General features: G+C 42.2%; 2 protein-coding genes across 2 annotated transcripts in view; one reads left to right on the top strand and one right to left on the bottom strand.

Moving 5' to 3' along the window:
- The window catches only part of NSUN2 (NOP2/Sun RNA methyltransferase 2), a 19087-nt gene extending 17036 nt beyond the window's left edge, over positions 1 to 2051 (bottom strand). The window contains exons 1-5 of the mRNA XM_005484264.4: positions 1814 to 2051; positions 1576 to 1733; positions 1315 to 1419; positions 1100 to 1205; positions 434 to 505 (exon numbers count right to left, since the gene is read on the bottom strand). Of these exons, the coding sequence (XP_005484321.1) occupies positions 434 to 505; positions 1100 to 1205; positions 1315 to 1419; positions 1576 to 1733; positions 1814 to 1903 (531 nt within the window). The 5' untranslated portion in view covers positions 1904 to 2051. The remainder of the gene's footprint in view (positions 1 to 433; positions 506 to 1099; positions 1206 to 1314; positions 1420 to 1575; positions 1734 to 1813) is intronic.
- On the top strand, positions 2050 to 14618 carry SRD5A1 (steroid 5 alpha-reductase 1). Its single transcript, XM_005484265.4, has 5 exons — positions 2050 to 2516; positions 4513 to 4679; positions 7045 to 7146; positions 9287 to 9437; positions 11565 to 14618. Exons 1-5 carry the CDS (start codon positions 2191 to 2193, stop codon positions 11629 to 11631), a joined length of 813 nt encoding a protein of 270 aa, XP_005484322.1. The 5' UTR covers positions 2050 to 2190; the 3' UTR covers positions 11632 to 14618.

Raw genomic sequence — 14618 nt, 5'->3', positions numbered from 1 at the left:
AAAGGCATAGAGGAGTGAAATCTATGAGGCAGGGAGTATTATTACTTGCATCTTGAAAACTACATCTGTTCACAGTGTGATAGAAAGAGGAAGTTAAAAACAGTCAGCTTACTTTAAAAGCAGGTTGTAACAAGAGTACATAACTCAAATGCAGCTAAACACACTTACACTTTGACAATAAGACTATGCAACTGCCTAAAATCTAAGCGCCTCTTTCAGGGTATTACACACAGCTGAAAAAGGAGATGCTCCTCTGATAGTGTTTTTGTGATCTGAACATTAGTTGAGTGTTGCTGATGATGTGCAGAAAGCATAAAATGTACCAACACAAAACAGAACCGAGTATCAACCCTGACACTGCTCTTGTGATTTGTAGCTCAGTTAAGCTAATTTCAGGGAACAAACTTTAGCACACATTATATTCTAGACTTACCTTATGATGAGGGCTAACATTAAGCAGCAGAGGTGGGATCATACTAACAGCCTCCTGACGACTGATGTTTCCCTTGAAAGGAAAACAGAAATTCAATTTGTTTTTATTCCATGAAAGGATGCATTTCTTCTGCAATAAAGCTTTCAAATTGTTGTGTATTAAAATAACAAACTATAAACTTAGGAGTAAATTCTGCTAGAATTTAACAAATGAAAAAAAAAATCACAGTATCTCACTCAACTGTAATTTCTAATAATTGCGTATTTGCTCCAATTGTATTAATTCTGCAGTTTCTGCTCAAAAAAGAGAAACTGGCTCGAATCAAGTGACAAACATCCATCACTTAAGTGCTGTCATGCCCATGCATGCACTTTCTACTGGGTTTAAACATATGGTTTCTAACAGCAACTGATCATTTTACAGGGACTCATTTTAACATCCCCAACAACAGCAAAAAAATGCAATTAGTTTAGGCAAATATTTGTAGCTGCAGTTATGCACCAGAATCATTGGATGCACCACTGCCAACTGCACCACAAAATTCAGATTCTTCTGAGCTATTCAAATTCTGAGAGAAAAAAGAGAGTCTCCATCTTTCATGATGTATTTCAATAAAACATTGCTCACAATATGCCAGAAAAAAATCAAGATCTATCCAAAACTTACACATTCTGTCTCGCTAACCAGAAACTGATGAAACTTTTCCAGTTGTGGGGACTTGCGTAAGATTTTTCTACTCAAGTTAGTGTGCCAGGCTAATTCTTCAGGATACCTGGTGGAAAAGAGATGGGAAAAGAACAGAGGCAGAAGAACTAGACGGATGAGCCAGGCTGGTTGATGGGAGCATGCAGAATGTCTAATCTCGCCTCCAGATCACTCACCAGCTCAGCGACTGCGGCATCTCGACCTTTTGGCCGTCCACCTCTAGGTCCTGCAGCTCTCGGAAGTACTTTTCCTTCAAGCAGTGGAGAATCTCCCTGGCGTGGCTGCATGGAGAGACACGGGAGGGACACCGGATGGAGAATCACAGAATCACAGCACTGTCCGGGCTGGAAGGAGCCCTAAGGCCGGCGCAGTTCCACGCCCTGCCGCGGCTGGGACACGTCCCCGTGTGCCGGCGGCTCCGGGAGCGCCAGCCGTACCTGCGGTAGCCGGTGATGCGCAGCGTGGCGGGCAGCGGCTCCCGCAGCGCCGCCATGAACGCGTCCCACTCTCCGGCGGGCACGATGCCCAGCTCCCGGTAGTACCGCTCGAACAGCTCGTTCTCCTTCACGATCTCGGGGTAGCCGCCGGCCCAGCCCTGAAGAAAAGCATCGCCGCCGTCAGCCCGGCGGCCCCGGCGCTCCCGCCCCGCTTCACCTCCCCCGGCCCGGCTCTCACCGCCTGGTCCCCTCCGCCGCCACCCCGCTCCTGCCGCTCCTGCCGCTGCTGCTGCTGCTGCCGCCGGCGGTCCCGCGCCCTGCGGCCCATGGCAGCCAGGCGGCGGCCGAGCCGCGCCACCAGCCCCGCCGTCAGGAAGAGCGGCCGCTCCCGCTCCCGGCCGGCCGGAGGGACCGCGCGGTGGCCGCGTGCTCCCGGCGCGCACGCGCGGGCCCGCCTTCTCCCGGCGCCGCTTCCCGGCGGAACTTCCCGAGCGCCCGGCCCGGCCCGGCCCGGCCCGGCCCCACCCACAACGGGCGGGCGGGGGCGGGGCGGCGCGGCGGGCACGCCCCCGGCGGCCACTGGCGGTGCCCGATGAACCGAGGCGGCGGAGCGCGATGGGCTCTGCCGGCGATGCTGGTGTGTGCGCGCTGTGGCGCTGGGCCGAGGGCCCCGAGGAGCGGCGGCTGCTGGAGCTCTTCTCCTACGGGCTGATGGCGCTGGGCGCCGTCTCCTCCCTGCTGCTCCGCTTCATCCCCATGCCCTACGGCCGGTACTCCTCGCGGCGCTTCGGCTGGCTGCTGCCCGCCCGCCCCGCCTGGGTGGTGCAGGAGCTGCCCTCGCTCCTCGTCCCGCTTGGGCTCGCCGTCTGCGGCGGGGCGGTCGCGGCCGCCCGGCCCAACCGCGTCCTGCTGGGCTGCTTCCTCCTGCACTACGCGCACAGGTGCGGCGGCGCGGGCGGGGCTGGGGCGGATGGCGGGGGCTCCCTGCGTGCTGGGGGCAGGGGAAGGGCTCGGTCTTCATAGAGATACCTGGCTGCTGCTTCCTGACCGAAGGGGTTGAGGTTCTGTTAATTAGCTTTTGTTATTTAATGTAATAGTTACTCATGTCTCTTCTGCTTCGCTACACTGCGATGTGCCCTGCATTGTTACGGCAGCCCGGCGAATTGCCGTGGCCATGCGGTGCCGGCTGCCTTGTGCGCGCTGTGCGCTGCGATGCTCCGGCGATGCTCTTGGCGCTCCCTAAGCGCCCCGCTCCATCCCTGTGCTGCTGCTGCTGCTGTGCCTCCCGCTTCAGCAGTGGATTGAGCAGGCTGTCTTAAGGTCACTGTGTTACAACCGGGAAAGTTCAGCACCTTGTTCTGATATAATCTTGATGTTGCTAAACAATAGCTATTTTCTATTGTTCAACATTGTCTTTCAACATAGCGTTCGTTGCAGGAGTTGGACTGGATGAGCCTTGTATGTTTCCTCTAGCTCAGTGTATTCAATGATTCATTAAAATACTGGCAAGGCTGGGGCTGAGTGCCCTATGTTGCCAGGTAGTCAAGAGTATTCAGGCATTTTGTAAAAATACTTGGAGAAGGCAGCTTAGTTGGAGCCCAGGTGTGATCTTGCTGTTCCCTTCAAGTTATGGACAGTAGCTACTTGTCGTACTCCACGAGTAAATTTGCTGCCAAGGCAGGAGGGTTAGGCTTGTCAGGTTTATTTTAAGCCCCTTGTTTGGCTGATAAGTTATTTTCTGGTACCTATTGAGAGAAGCTCTTGCTTTTGACCAAGTGTGTTCCACAGCCTTGTTGTGGGGAGGTATGTGACATATGGTTGGCCTGGAGGCTGCCTTTGAAAACCTGCAATTGTGTCTTTGCTCCCCCTTTTTCTATTCTTAAGCGTAAAGACATTAGTTTTTACATGGGATCTCAACTCATCCTTGATGTCTGGGAATAACTAGGAATGTGAGGCAATGATTTGTACAAAAAGGTGAGCTGTGCTGCAGTGTCTTTTTTTCCACTTGCTTGTTGCTATTGCCAAACCCAAGGGACTCTTGTGTAGGTATGTGTAGACTGGAAGAGACCTCTGTTATCTAGTTCTGTTTCTTGTGGCATTGCATGCTTTAAATAATCCTGTAGTGAATTTATTACTCTTTCTTGAAAGCTGTTAGCGTTGGACTTCCTTTGGAAAGGTTATTTTGAAGCAGTTGTCCTTGGGTAGGTGGAAAACACATGAAGAATGCTCAGGCTTCAGTGATCCTGCTTCTATATCAGTATAGATCATAATTAAATCAATAGACAATTGGGAGTTGGCTAGTACCACAAGAAAGAGCACAAGAGTATTCACCTGCTCTTCTTGTTTGGAGCTAGTTTGTTTACTTGCATAATCCCCCAGGAAAAGCAATCAAGATTCCTTTCCCAAATGGGATGGCAATTGAGGGTTTGTCACATCTTTAGAGGTGTCATAGAGTAGACCAAGACTGTCAAGGTGAAGCAATTAATGTTTTGGCTTACAGGATAGGGAGGAAACTGAGGTCAATTAGGTTAATTTAAAGGGGATTGACTTTCCTCCTGGAAATGCTGGGGGAATTTAGTGGAGGGGTCTTGTTTCCTAGCTCATCTCAGAAAGCTTGATGATACAACTGAGGGTTTAGGGACAAAAATGGACTGTGCTTAATATCAGTTGTCTTTATTCCTCTCACCAAAGTAATTGCTTTGGATGCAAAGTTCAAAATTTCTGCCATACAGTAGAGAGGACTGGTTTTGTAATTCCAACTAGGCAAAAAAAAAAAAAAGAATGTTTTAGATATTAAAGCAAGTGCAGCTATCCTTTCAGACACCAAGGGCTGGTGCTGAGAATTTGTAAAGTAGGGTAGTGTGCACAATGTTTGGACTTCAAAACTATCATTTTTGTGGTTAATACAATAAATTTTCTTTTCTTTGTTTGCTATAGGGCACTCATCTTTCCCCTTCTGATCCGAGAAGGAAAACCAACGCCGTTTTTCACTTTTGTGTTAGCGCTTCTGTTCTGTGCTTTCAACGGGTACTTGCAGGGCCGAAGCTTAACCACCTATGCAACTTACCCTGCAGGCTGGCTGGGCGGCTCACGCTTCATTACAGGTGAGTTAAATCATGCCATGAGAACATCAGGTGTCATTTTCCTCTGTCTTCATAGCTCTTAATTTTTTATTGTGATTTTATGGTATCTTCAATGCCATTTTATAAGTCTTCTCATAGTTTTCTCATTGGTGTAGCTGGAGGCCTTTTTACCTTTTTTAGCCTTTGAACTGACACTTCTTTCTGCAGTGCTAGATGATCTGATTGTCGTCTTTACTCTCTAACAGCCAAGTAAATCCAGGTCAGGTATTTTTTTTTTTCATATAGAACCTTGAAGCCCTACATGGAACCAGCAGCATGCAGGTTTAGAAGAAGCAAAGCTTTTCTGTCTAACATGTAGATTAAACTAAAGTAACAAAATCACGGAGTAAAAAAATCTAGCAAGGGTAGCTGCTAACTACTGTTCATAATGCCATGGCAAATGCTGCAAGTCCTTGGTGTCAGGATATCTATATTGGATACACACACAGACACCAATCCAGCTCCCCTTGTAATTGGGGGGTGGCTTTGTCAAATGACAAAACTGGCCACACAAGGAAGGGGTGGAGGGGTTGATCATTCACTCCCAGTGGGGAAGTGAGGTTACATTTATACTTGAAGGATATGATTAAAAGACTAAGGTATTTAGTGACAAAGTAATTTATTTATTCAATTTTTTTGTTTCCTAGACATCTACTTTTGCTTGCTGTCAAAATGATAGTACAATTTCCTAATGAAATCTTTATAGGAAGATCATTTTCATCTGAAGATAAACCAGAATGTTTTGCCTCATCAGTCAAAGGCAGACTAGTGGGCTGTGTAACCTCTCACTGTGGAACTCTTTTATATAGTTTGTCTGTTTTGAGGACCACAATAACTTATATCTACAGCAGTAATTGATTTCGAGCAGGAATATGGTTTTGATGTGATTTCCTCATGGTTTCTCTGGACTGTGTGTTGGTTTAGTTCAGAGCAGTGAACTTGTGTGTTTTCAGAGAAACAGGAATGTTCTGCTTCAAATGCAGAACCATAAACTTGCAAACCAAGAACGTCATAATCTTTCAGCATGAATCTTGCACCTGAGTGCCAATTAAGAGCTTGTGAGTTTACCAAGAGAGTTGGTGAAACTGTGAAGTGGTGGCTGCTATAAACAGGACACCAACACCTCTGTGCCTCACCCTTGTGTCCTTTCCTAATCTGTCTGCACTTGTAGTTGGAAACTCCTTTCTTCCTTTGCTTGCTTTAGCTTCTTCAAACCCTTTGCAGTATGCCGTGTCTTTTCTTACTCCTTTAAGTCCCTATTCAACTACTTCCTTTGAATGTTCATGGCTAACTCTTTTGTGCATCAAAACACTTCTTTAGTAGCAGTTCTGCAAAGCAGAACAGCACCTGTAACTTACAAGGTGCAGGTTACAGAACATCAGCTCCTCAACTGCTGCATGAAGCTTTTTATCTGGCCACCAGGCAACTAAGCACACGTGTCACCTCTGCTCTCGTTGCACATCAAACCTGAAGAGCGTGTATGCATTGTCCATATCTGGGTATAATCTTGCAGGCAAGGGATGTGGTTGCCAGTGTCTCTCCTAATATTCATAGGTATCTGGATGCTCCAGATGATTGTGTCTTGTTAGGAAGACTAATCACAGAATCTGAGATGAGGCACTGGTTAACCTCAAAACACAGATCTTATCCATTCCTTGTCAGCAGGGAATGCTGCCTTCAAGGGAAGATAACATAGGTAACATGTTGCCAAGGGATAAAAATAATGGATTCCAATCCTAAATTCCTTTTGATTTATCCCACCCTCATGGCAACATAAGGATGTAGAGTGTGACAACAATCTCAGTTTCTGTGAAAGCCTGTAATAAATGGCTAAACCATTTTGCTGAATGATTAAATGGCCCGTTAATTCCTTCACAATTGTATTCCTTTTATTGCACAGAAATCTGTTGGGGAAATTCTGATGTGCTATCAGTAACATAGTCAAAGGAGAGTGGGGCTAAGATGTGTCCCTCTGGGAAGATTAAAAATGGCTGTTTCCTTCAGTGTGTAAAATCTTAGCATATTTTTCTATGTCAAAGTTAGGGAAACGTATACGTTACATCTGCATATATATGCACGTAAATACATTTATATAAGTCTAGCAACATAAGAATAAACTTCATTTTTGAAGTGCTGTTTCCTGTCTAGGGAGCTGTTGATACTGTGAGTTCTGCTGATTGAAGAGCACAGTGTGGGGCTGGGACTGTGCAGGATGTCACCAGAGCTGTTTATGCTGCTTACATTACTACTGCTTTGAGACAATATGCCTAATGTGGTATTGGACTGTAGTTTGTTTTCTGAACAAACACAGTGCACTAAATATAGTATTTTCAATATTTCTCTTCAGGTTTTTTAGGATGGTTGATTGGCATGGCCATCAATATTCATTCTGATCATATTCTCAGAAATCTGAGAAAACCAGGGGAAACTGGTTACAAGATACCAAGAGGTAAGTAAAATGGTACAGAAATTAATACAACATAAAGAAGTATCTCTCATATAAGAAGAGGTGGAGAGAGCTTAGACTTTTCAGACTAGAGAAGAGAAGGCTCAGGGAGATCTTACCAAAGTTTATATACTATGAAGAAAAGAGAACCAGGCTCTCCTTAGTGGTGCCTATTGACAGGACCAGAGGCAGTGGACACAAAATTCAAGCACATAAAATTATATCTGAATTTTTTTTTTTTTTTTTTTGGCTGGGAGGATGGTCAAACACACAGGTGTGGAGCAGGTTGCTCAGAGAGATTGAAGGGAGACTCAAAACCACACTGGGCATAGTCCTGGACAACCTGTTCTGGCAGATCTTGCTTCAACAGTGCTGGTTGAACAAGATTATCTCAAGAGATCCCTTCCAATCTAAAATGATTCTGTGTGAGAATAGTCTTCTAGAGCTTGGTGTATTTTAGAGGAGATAGTAATTTAAGATACAAGAGGCAACTGGAAATAGCATTTTGTTTTCTACCATGGGAAGTGATTTTATAGTTTGGGAAACATTCTTTTCCCTCTGAAGCCAAATATTGGAAGGAATCTGTTTCATTATGTCACTTGGCTTGTGCAAATCTTTGGGTTTCTTGACCAACATTGGCTATATTTTTAAAAAGGGGTAAAAATGTCCCATTTTTTTTTCCGTTGCTCAACTTTTCAGAGAATCAGCAGGTGGGTGGAGGAGAAAGACCTAAATTATTCACTCAGTGTGGGGGCAGCAGGGGAATGAAGAAAGTACTCAGCATGTGACCCATCTCATGTCCAATATAAGAGGGAGGTACCTGAAGTAATTGGAGAACAGCAACAATTTTGAAAAGGGAGACACAGGGAAAGGAGGACAGAAATCCAAATGAATTTGGCATTGTAAATTCTGGCCTTCGTGGGGAAATGGAGAATATGAAAGGCTTTCTTATAGAGCCTATATTGAAGTGTTGAGGTTTATTATCACTTTTGGAAACAGGCACTCTTCTTGGTACATTACACTCACTGAGAGCAGAAAGACAATACCTCTGAATTCTGTTATCTCATTACATTTTTTTTCTTAGTTGTTGCTTTTTCTTGGTTGTTAATTTTTTTAAATAAAACTGTAAGAACTAAGATATATAAGGCAGATTGTTATTTTTCACCCAAATGAAAATAATTATAATTTTAATAGATGTAAATGGAAGTGCTCATGTGAAAAATTAATATGAACATATTATACTCTGTTCAGTGTACAAAAAGGTTCTGAAGGAAATACGGTATTTGCTGTAAGATCAGGAGTAGCTGGTCTTTTTGATGTTGCTTATCCAGTTCAAGTGCTAGAATTTCACTTTTCTTTTGTCACAAAGGTAGTGTAATTAGAGAGCAAGGTCAAAGCATGTTCTTTATTACATTTGCCAAATACTTGTTTGTTTAGTCCCACTGGTAAAGCACACACTGAGATGTTATCCATTTGTACATCAACTTTAGAATTAGGGTGAAATTCTTGATTTATAAAATTCCCAGCAGCTGAGTACCAATTGTTTATGCACAATTCTCTATACAATCGATTTAACACAGACTGCCAAATTTTTACTGCATATAGAGGCTGAAACAGCAAATCTGATGAAGCATGGGAACAAAAGTGCAATAACTGTAAGCTACAGAACAAATTTGGAACTTTACTTAATAATAGTATTGTTCATAATTAATGGTATTGTTCATAATTAACTTATATTCTAAAGTACTTAAAGAAATGAAATTGTAGGCTAAGTAATCCTATGAGTATTTTCTGGGGCTCAAGGGGAGTATGTCTTCTATTTCTACGTATTTTAAAAAAGTTTTAGGGTATAATCAAAGAACATGTCGTTAAGTAATTATTCACAAAGGCATTTACTTGCTTCTGATGCTAGTAAATCTTTTTTTCTTTATTTAAAGAGGAAAAGTGGAGCTACAAAAGGTCTGTCTTAGAATGAGGTCTGAAGTGTTCCTTCATAGTGCAGCTTGAACTGAAAAATGCTGTTTCCACTGCCTTTAAAAATCAAATAGAGACATTGGTGATATAGCTCCTACTTGGTGTACAGAAAAGGTAACATTGAACATCCTGACTAAGGTATTTTGAACTGAGTCTGTCCTGCTTCCAGGAGGAATGTTTGAGTATGTCAGCGGAGCCAACTTTTTTGGAGAGATCCTGGAATGGTTTGGGTTTGCCCTTGCCTGCTGCACCATTGAAAGCTTTGCATTTGCCTTGTGCACTCTCTTCATCCTGAGTTCAAGGGCAAGACAACACCACAAGTAAGTGTTCCTGCCTTGTCAGTTCTGTTGTCTCTATGCCACACTGCATTTCCATTTCACAAATTATGCCTCATCCTACAGGGATGTTGCAGAGCAAGTCTTGTGAAAGAGAATGTTGCTGTAGGGTAGAATATGATAAAGAATACTCTGAGAAAACTAAGTACTGCAGAATTTCAGCAGAATAGTACAGAACATAAACACAGTACAACAAGGTGGTCAAAATAATGTTTAAATGAAGATAGTTCATCCTGGATCTGTAAAAATTATAGGCAAGTTTAGCAATATTGTCTTAGTTAATCAAATACTATCCCTTCTCAAATTTGTTTCTCTAATATATAAATTTTTTTAAATCACCCAAGCTGTCTTTAACAGGCACACTTCATAGTCATGTCTGTATCATACTGTCTATAATCAATTGTATGGACATTATGAAAACAGTTCTGATAGATGACATTTAATGAACTATCTGCTCTAAACATTCTGACTGTTCATGTACTGTATTTATAGTGTGGCTTTCCCGCTAACAAGAAGGACCATAGCTTGGGGAGACTTGTTTCCTGAAAGGATTCTCATTAAGGAATAGCATGCTTAAATGAATTTGAGCATGTTAATTTTATTTTGGATATTTTCAGCTTCCTGCTTTGGTTCTCATGTTGAAACTTAGTGGCATAAGAGAAAATAAACATGAATTTAAGGAGGAAATGGGTTGAAAAAAAATACTGACCATCTGTGAGGGCAGCCATGTCTATGTCTAATGGAGTGCTAAAAACCTCCAGAAAGAGGTTTTCCTGTTCCTTGTTTGGGTCTGTGATACCCTCCCAGTGAACAAGTTCCGTCCACTATCCAACCTGGACCTTCCAAACCTGTTGCCTTTGACCGTCTCTTCCTGTTTTATCACCTGCTATTAGTGAGCAGAGTTGCAGAGTATCTTGAGTTGGGAGGAGCATTGGAAGGTTGTCCAGTCAACTGGTGTGTGGCAAACCACAAGGCTCTGCCCAGTTGCCCAGGGCTCATCCAATTGACTTCTGAGTGTCTCCTCCTTGGCAGATGAAGCAAGGACAGGTTCTCCTGCCTCTCCCTGTGTATTACCTTCTTCAGGCTCAAATTCCATGGTTGGTTTCCACCAGTCTTAAGCCTTGATGGCACTCTTTCAGAACATCAAGAAAAGATAAATGTTGTTAAAGGAAGTTTTTTACACTAAAGGAAAAATGCATGAAAATGGAACAGGGGTACAGGAAAAATTACCCAAGCAACTAAAAATAGCAAATCCATGTAAATGAAGATACATGTTAGTGTAGTTTATTTATTTTAAAAACTTAGAATAAGTGACTGAAATGGGTAAATAGGGTAATAATTGTATTCCCTAGATGCAGGTTGCACCTATCATGCATTGCATGTTTTGTTCTGTTTATTCCAGCTTTGATCTTACAGTTGGTTAGCTATTGCTATTATGAATATCTGCACTTTCGAGGAGCCCAGGTGAATTTAGTTCGTTTCTTTCAGAGAAGCAGAGTAAATATTCAAAAATAGGAGTAAACATGCTTGTTATGAAAGGTGAAAACACAAATAATATTTGATAGTGCTCTGCATTTTTTTAAATTGTCTGGATTTGAAAATAGTGATGGTCTTTGAGGGGTGTTAGCAATAAGGCAAGTGCAATGTTCATCATGTTCAGTTTGTTTACCCAAATTCTAACTGAAGCCAAAGATGCTTCTATGCAGAATGAGACTCTCCTTCCTGTGTGTGAAGTATCCCTTGCTTCCACATGAAGTCATTATGCAAGGACAATTGATTTTACTTTTTCTCCCTCTAATTTTAAAATATGTAAATACTCAGTATGTATAACACCCTACATTTTGAATTCCTTCCCTGACATATCTCACCACATCTGTTGGTTTGATTTCCCATTGCTGGCTGCTGTAACTTAGTTTTGTTATATTTGGTGATTAGATATCATTAGGATGAGTGCAGTAAATGCCATTTTTCTATCCAGAGTAGGTTATAAAGGCTTTTTTTTTTGTAGACAAAAACATGTATAGATTAAATTAAACACATTGTACAATTCTTTCATTTTCTCAGCAGTGTTTTGAAGACTCAATACTCATCAGATTTTTCTTTGTTTTTCAGATGGTACCTTGAGAAATTTGAAGACTATCCAAAGGACAGAAAAATTGTCATCCCATTTTTGTACTGAGCCGTGCTTTTAACACTTTGAGATGGATGTCTTTAGTAACAGCCAGCATTTTACAGATGCTGGCAGGTTAGCAACACACTCGGATCATCACTGTGGCAAAGCCTTTCCATCAGTGCTGCTATTACTTAATGCTTTTTCCTCTTAATGGTAACCCAGAAATCTGATGGACAGGGTGAATAGGAATAGAGGTGGTTTTCCAGCAGTGAAGTACCTTCATAGATACATTAGGCAATGAGTCTGAATTGGCATCATGGAAGTACTGTGCACGACTTCTGAGGCTTCTTTTTCTGCCTGTGAGGGCTTCTGCCTTTTCTACTCAATGTAGCCAAGCTGTCCTGAGGATTGTGCTGTGAGCTCAGCCACCCTCACTGCAGTCTGGATGGTGTGTTCTGCCTACGTACACAAATAGGGTTGATTTTATTTGTTTTCCTTACCTTACTAATCCTTTAAATTCCCCCCACCTGCATTTCCAGAAGAGCTGGTGATGTAGACCAAAGAATTAGATGAATACAGTTGCTTTTAGATGAGAGGCAGTGTTTTTCCTTCTCCTTGCACCCTTACAAATATAGGGCACTGCACAGACAATATCTAATAATATTTACATAAAAGTTGTACTGCTAATAGATTAATATTGTCATCTACCTCTTAAAATTGATAGCTATCTCAATATGCAATATGTGTCTTCTCACTTTTAAATTGGTTTTGGAAGTCTACTTAGGGTACTTAGGCCAATCTAGCATTGTTAACAATTGTGTAATGTTTTCTAACTTAATTTATAAAAAAACCTTGATATTTAAAAAAAAATTTCTTACTATGCTGTTTTAAAAAAATCAAGTGTCTTCCTTCTTCTGTTGCTAACATTCTAGATTATTTTATATTCTAAAATTCAGGAGTTCTGTGTCCGTTCTCATACCCCAACCTTTTACTCACAAAGGACTCCAGATGGTTTCAAGAACATGATGGGATCCCAAGCATACAGATTTTCAATTTCTGCGTCTTTTGCATGACTGTAATAATAAAGAGTCTTTTTTGTTTGTTTGTTTTTTGGTAAAAACAAACCCAAAACAACTCAAGGGAAAACTAAAAAAAAGAAAAAAAGGCAATCCAACAAAGCCCCTGAGTGAACAACCAAATTCTAATAATTAAAAAAATTTAAAAAACAAGCAAATGAACACTAACTAAAAAATCTTTCCACAAAACTCTGCTGCTAATATAATTTGAAAATAAATGGAATTTGAATTTGAATTGGAATTTTGCCAAGTGTCATCTGCTCTGTTTGCACTTCTGTGTTGGGTTATATTCTTCAAAATAAATTAGTAACATAATTTTGCCAGATGCTAAGTTCTGCAGTAGGGTATTGCAATAAGATTTGTTTTGATGAGCAGCAAAAATGCTTGCTGGGGAGAGAGGATGGTGAAGAGTTTGATTTACTCCTCAATGCTAAAATGGAGTATTTGACAATGAAAGTTCAGTAGTTCACTTAAAGCATATTCTGAAGATAATTTTAGAATCTAAGAATATCTCTAAATCTTGTCATCTCTGCAGTATTTTTTTTAAACCTTCTTGTCTAAATCATCCACCTATCAAAATCTATTCTAGTGGAAAAAACATAGGATTCAAAAACCACTATCTACCCAAGGTCTTTAAGCACTTACGTAGTTTCTGGTGAATTAATATCTTTTTTGGGTTTGTGTGGCCAGATTTTGGTGATGGGTGCTACAGGGGTGACTTCTGTAAGAAGCTGCTAGAAGCTTCCCCCATGTCTGGCAGAGTCAATGCCAGCTTATCCCAGGGCCAACCTGCTCCTGACCAAGGCTGAGCCCATCATGAAGGACAGTAATGTCTTTTTAATAACATATTTAAGAAAGAAAAAATATATGTTTTCTTGGGCAGAGCAACATCTGTGCAAGGTACCAAGTGGAGGAGTGGGAGGAGGCACTCCAGGTGTTGGAGCAGAGATTCCCCTGCAGGCCATGGAGGACCATGGGGATGCAGAGACCCACCTGCAGCCTGTGCAGGATCCTCATGCCAGAGCAGGTGGCTGCCTGAGATGAGGCTGGGAAGCCTGTGCTGGAGCAGGGATGTGACAGGGATGTTTGGAGAGAGGAGCCCATGGTAGGGCAGGTTTTGTGGTGGGACTTGTGACCCTGTGGAGAACTCGTACTGGAGCAGTTGTGCCTGAACTGCTGCACCCTGTGGAAGAGCAATCCACACTGGAGCAGTTCATGGAGAGCTGTTGCCCACGGGATGGACTCAGATTGGAGAAGTTCATAGAGAACAATCTCCCATGGGAGGGACCCCATGTTGGAGCAGGGGAAGGCCTCCTCTCCTTGAAGAGCAGGAGAAACCTCAGGGGATGAACTGATCATAGCCCCATTCCCTGTCTCTCTGAGCCTCCCTGGAAGAGGAGGTAGAGCCTGGGAAGAAAAGAAAAGTGGAGGGAAGGTGGTTTTAAGATGCATTTTACTTTTCATTATCCTGCTCTGTTTTTGTTAATAATAAATTCAGTTAATATCACAAATTTAAGTCTCTTTTGTCTGTGGCAATATTTGATGCTTGATCTCTCTGGTAGTTATCTCACCTCATGAAGCTTAGGCTTTGGTTTCTTCTCCCTGTCCATTTGTGGAGAGTGACAGAGTGGCTTTGGTGGACACCTGGAATTTGGCCAGAGTCAACCACCAAAATATCTTATATCTTCAGGGATATTTGTTTAAAAATCACTGGTCAACCTACCAGTAAAATATCACCTTTCTGCAGCACTTTAGACTCTAATCTAACACTTCTTTTTTTTTTTGCCTTTTTGAAAAGGCAAATGTTCTTTTAACACTAAACAGTGAAAGAAGGGTCAATGTTTATTACATCTCTATATTCAAGAGCTGTAGCTCTCTAGTCAGTAGTCTTCTATCATAGTTTCCAGAAAATTTGAACAGATGTCTTGATTTTGCTCTGCTACTATGCTAATAAATATTTATCTTGCCTAAAAGTTC

The sequence above is a fragment of the Zonotrichia albicollis genome, chromosome 1, assembly GCF_047830755.1.
Source record: "Zonotrichia albicollis isolate bZonAlb1 chromosome 1, bZonAlb1.hap1, whole genome shotgun sequence".
NCBI lineage: Eukaryota > Metazoa > Chordata > Aves > Passeriformes > Passerellidae > Zonotrichia > Zonotrichia albicollis.
The sequence above is the reverse complement of the archived record's forward strand: the minus strand, read 5'-3'. Positions and strand labels throughout refer to the sequence as shown.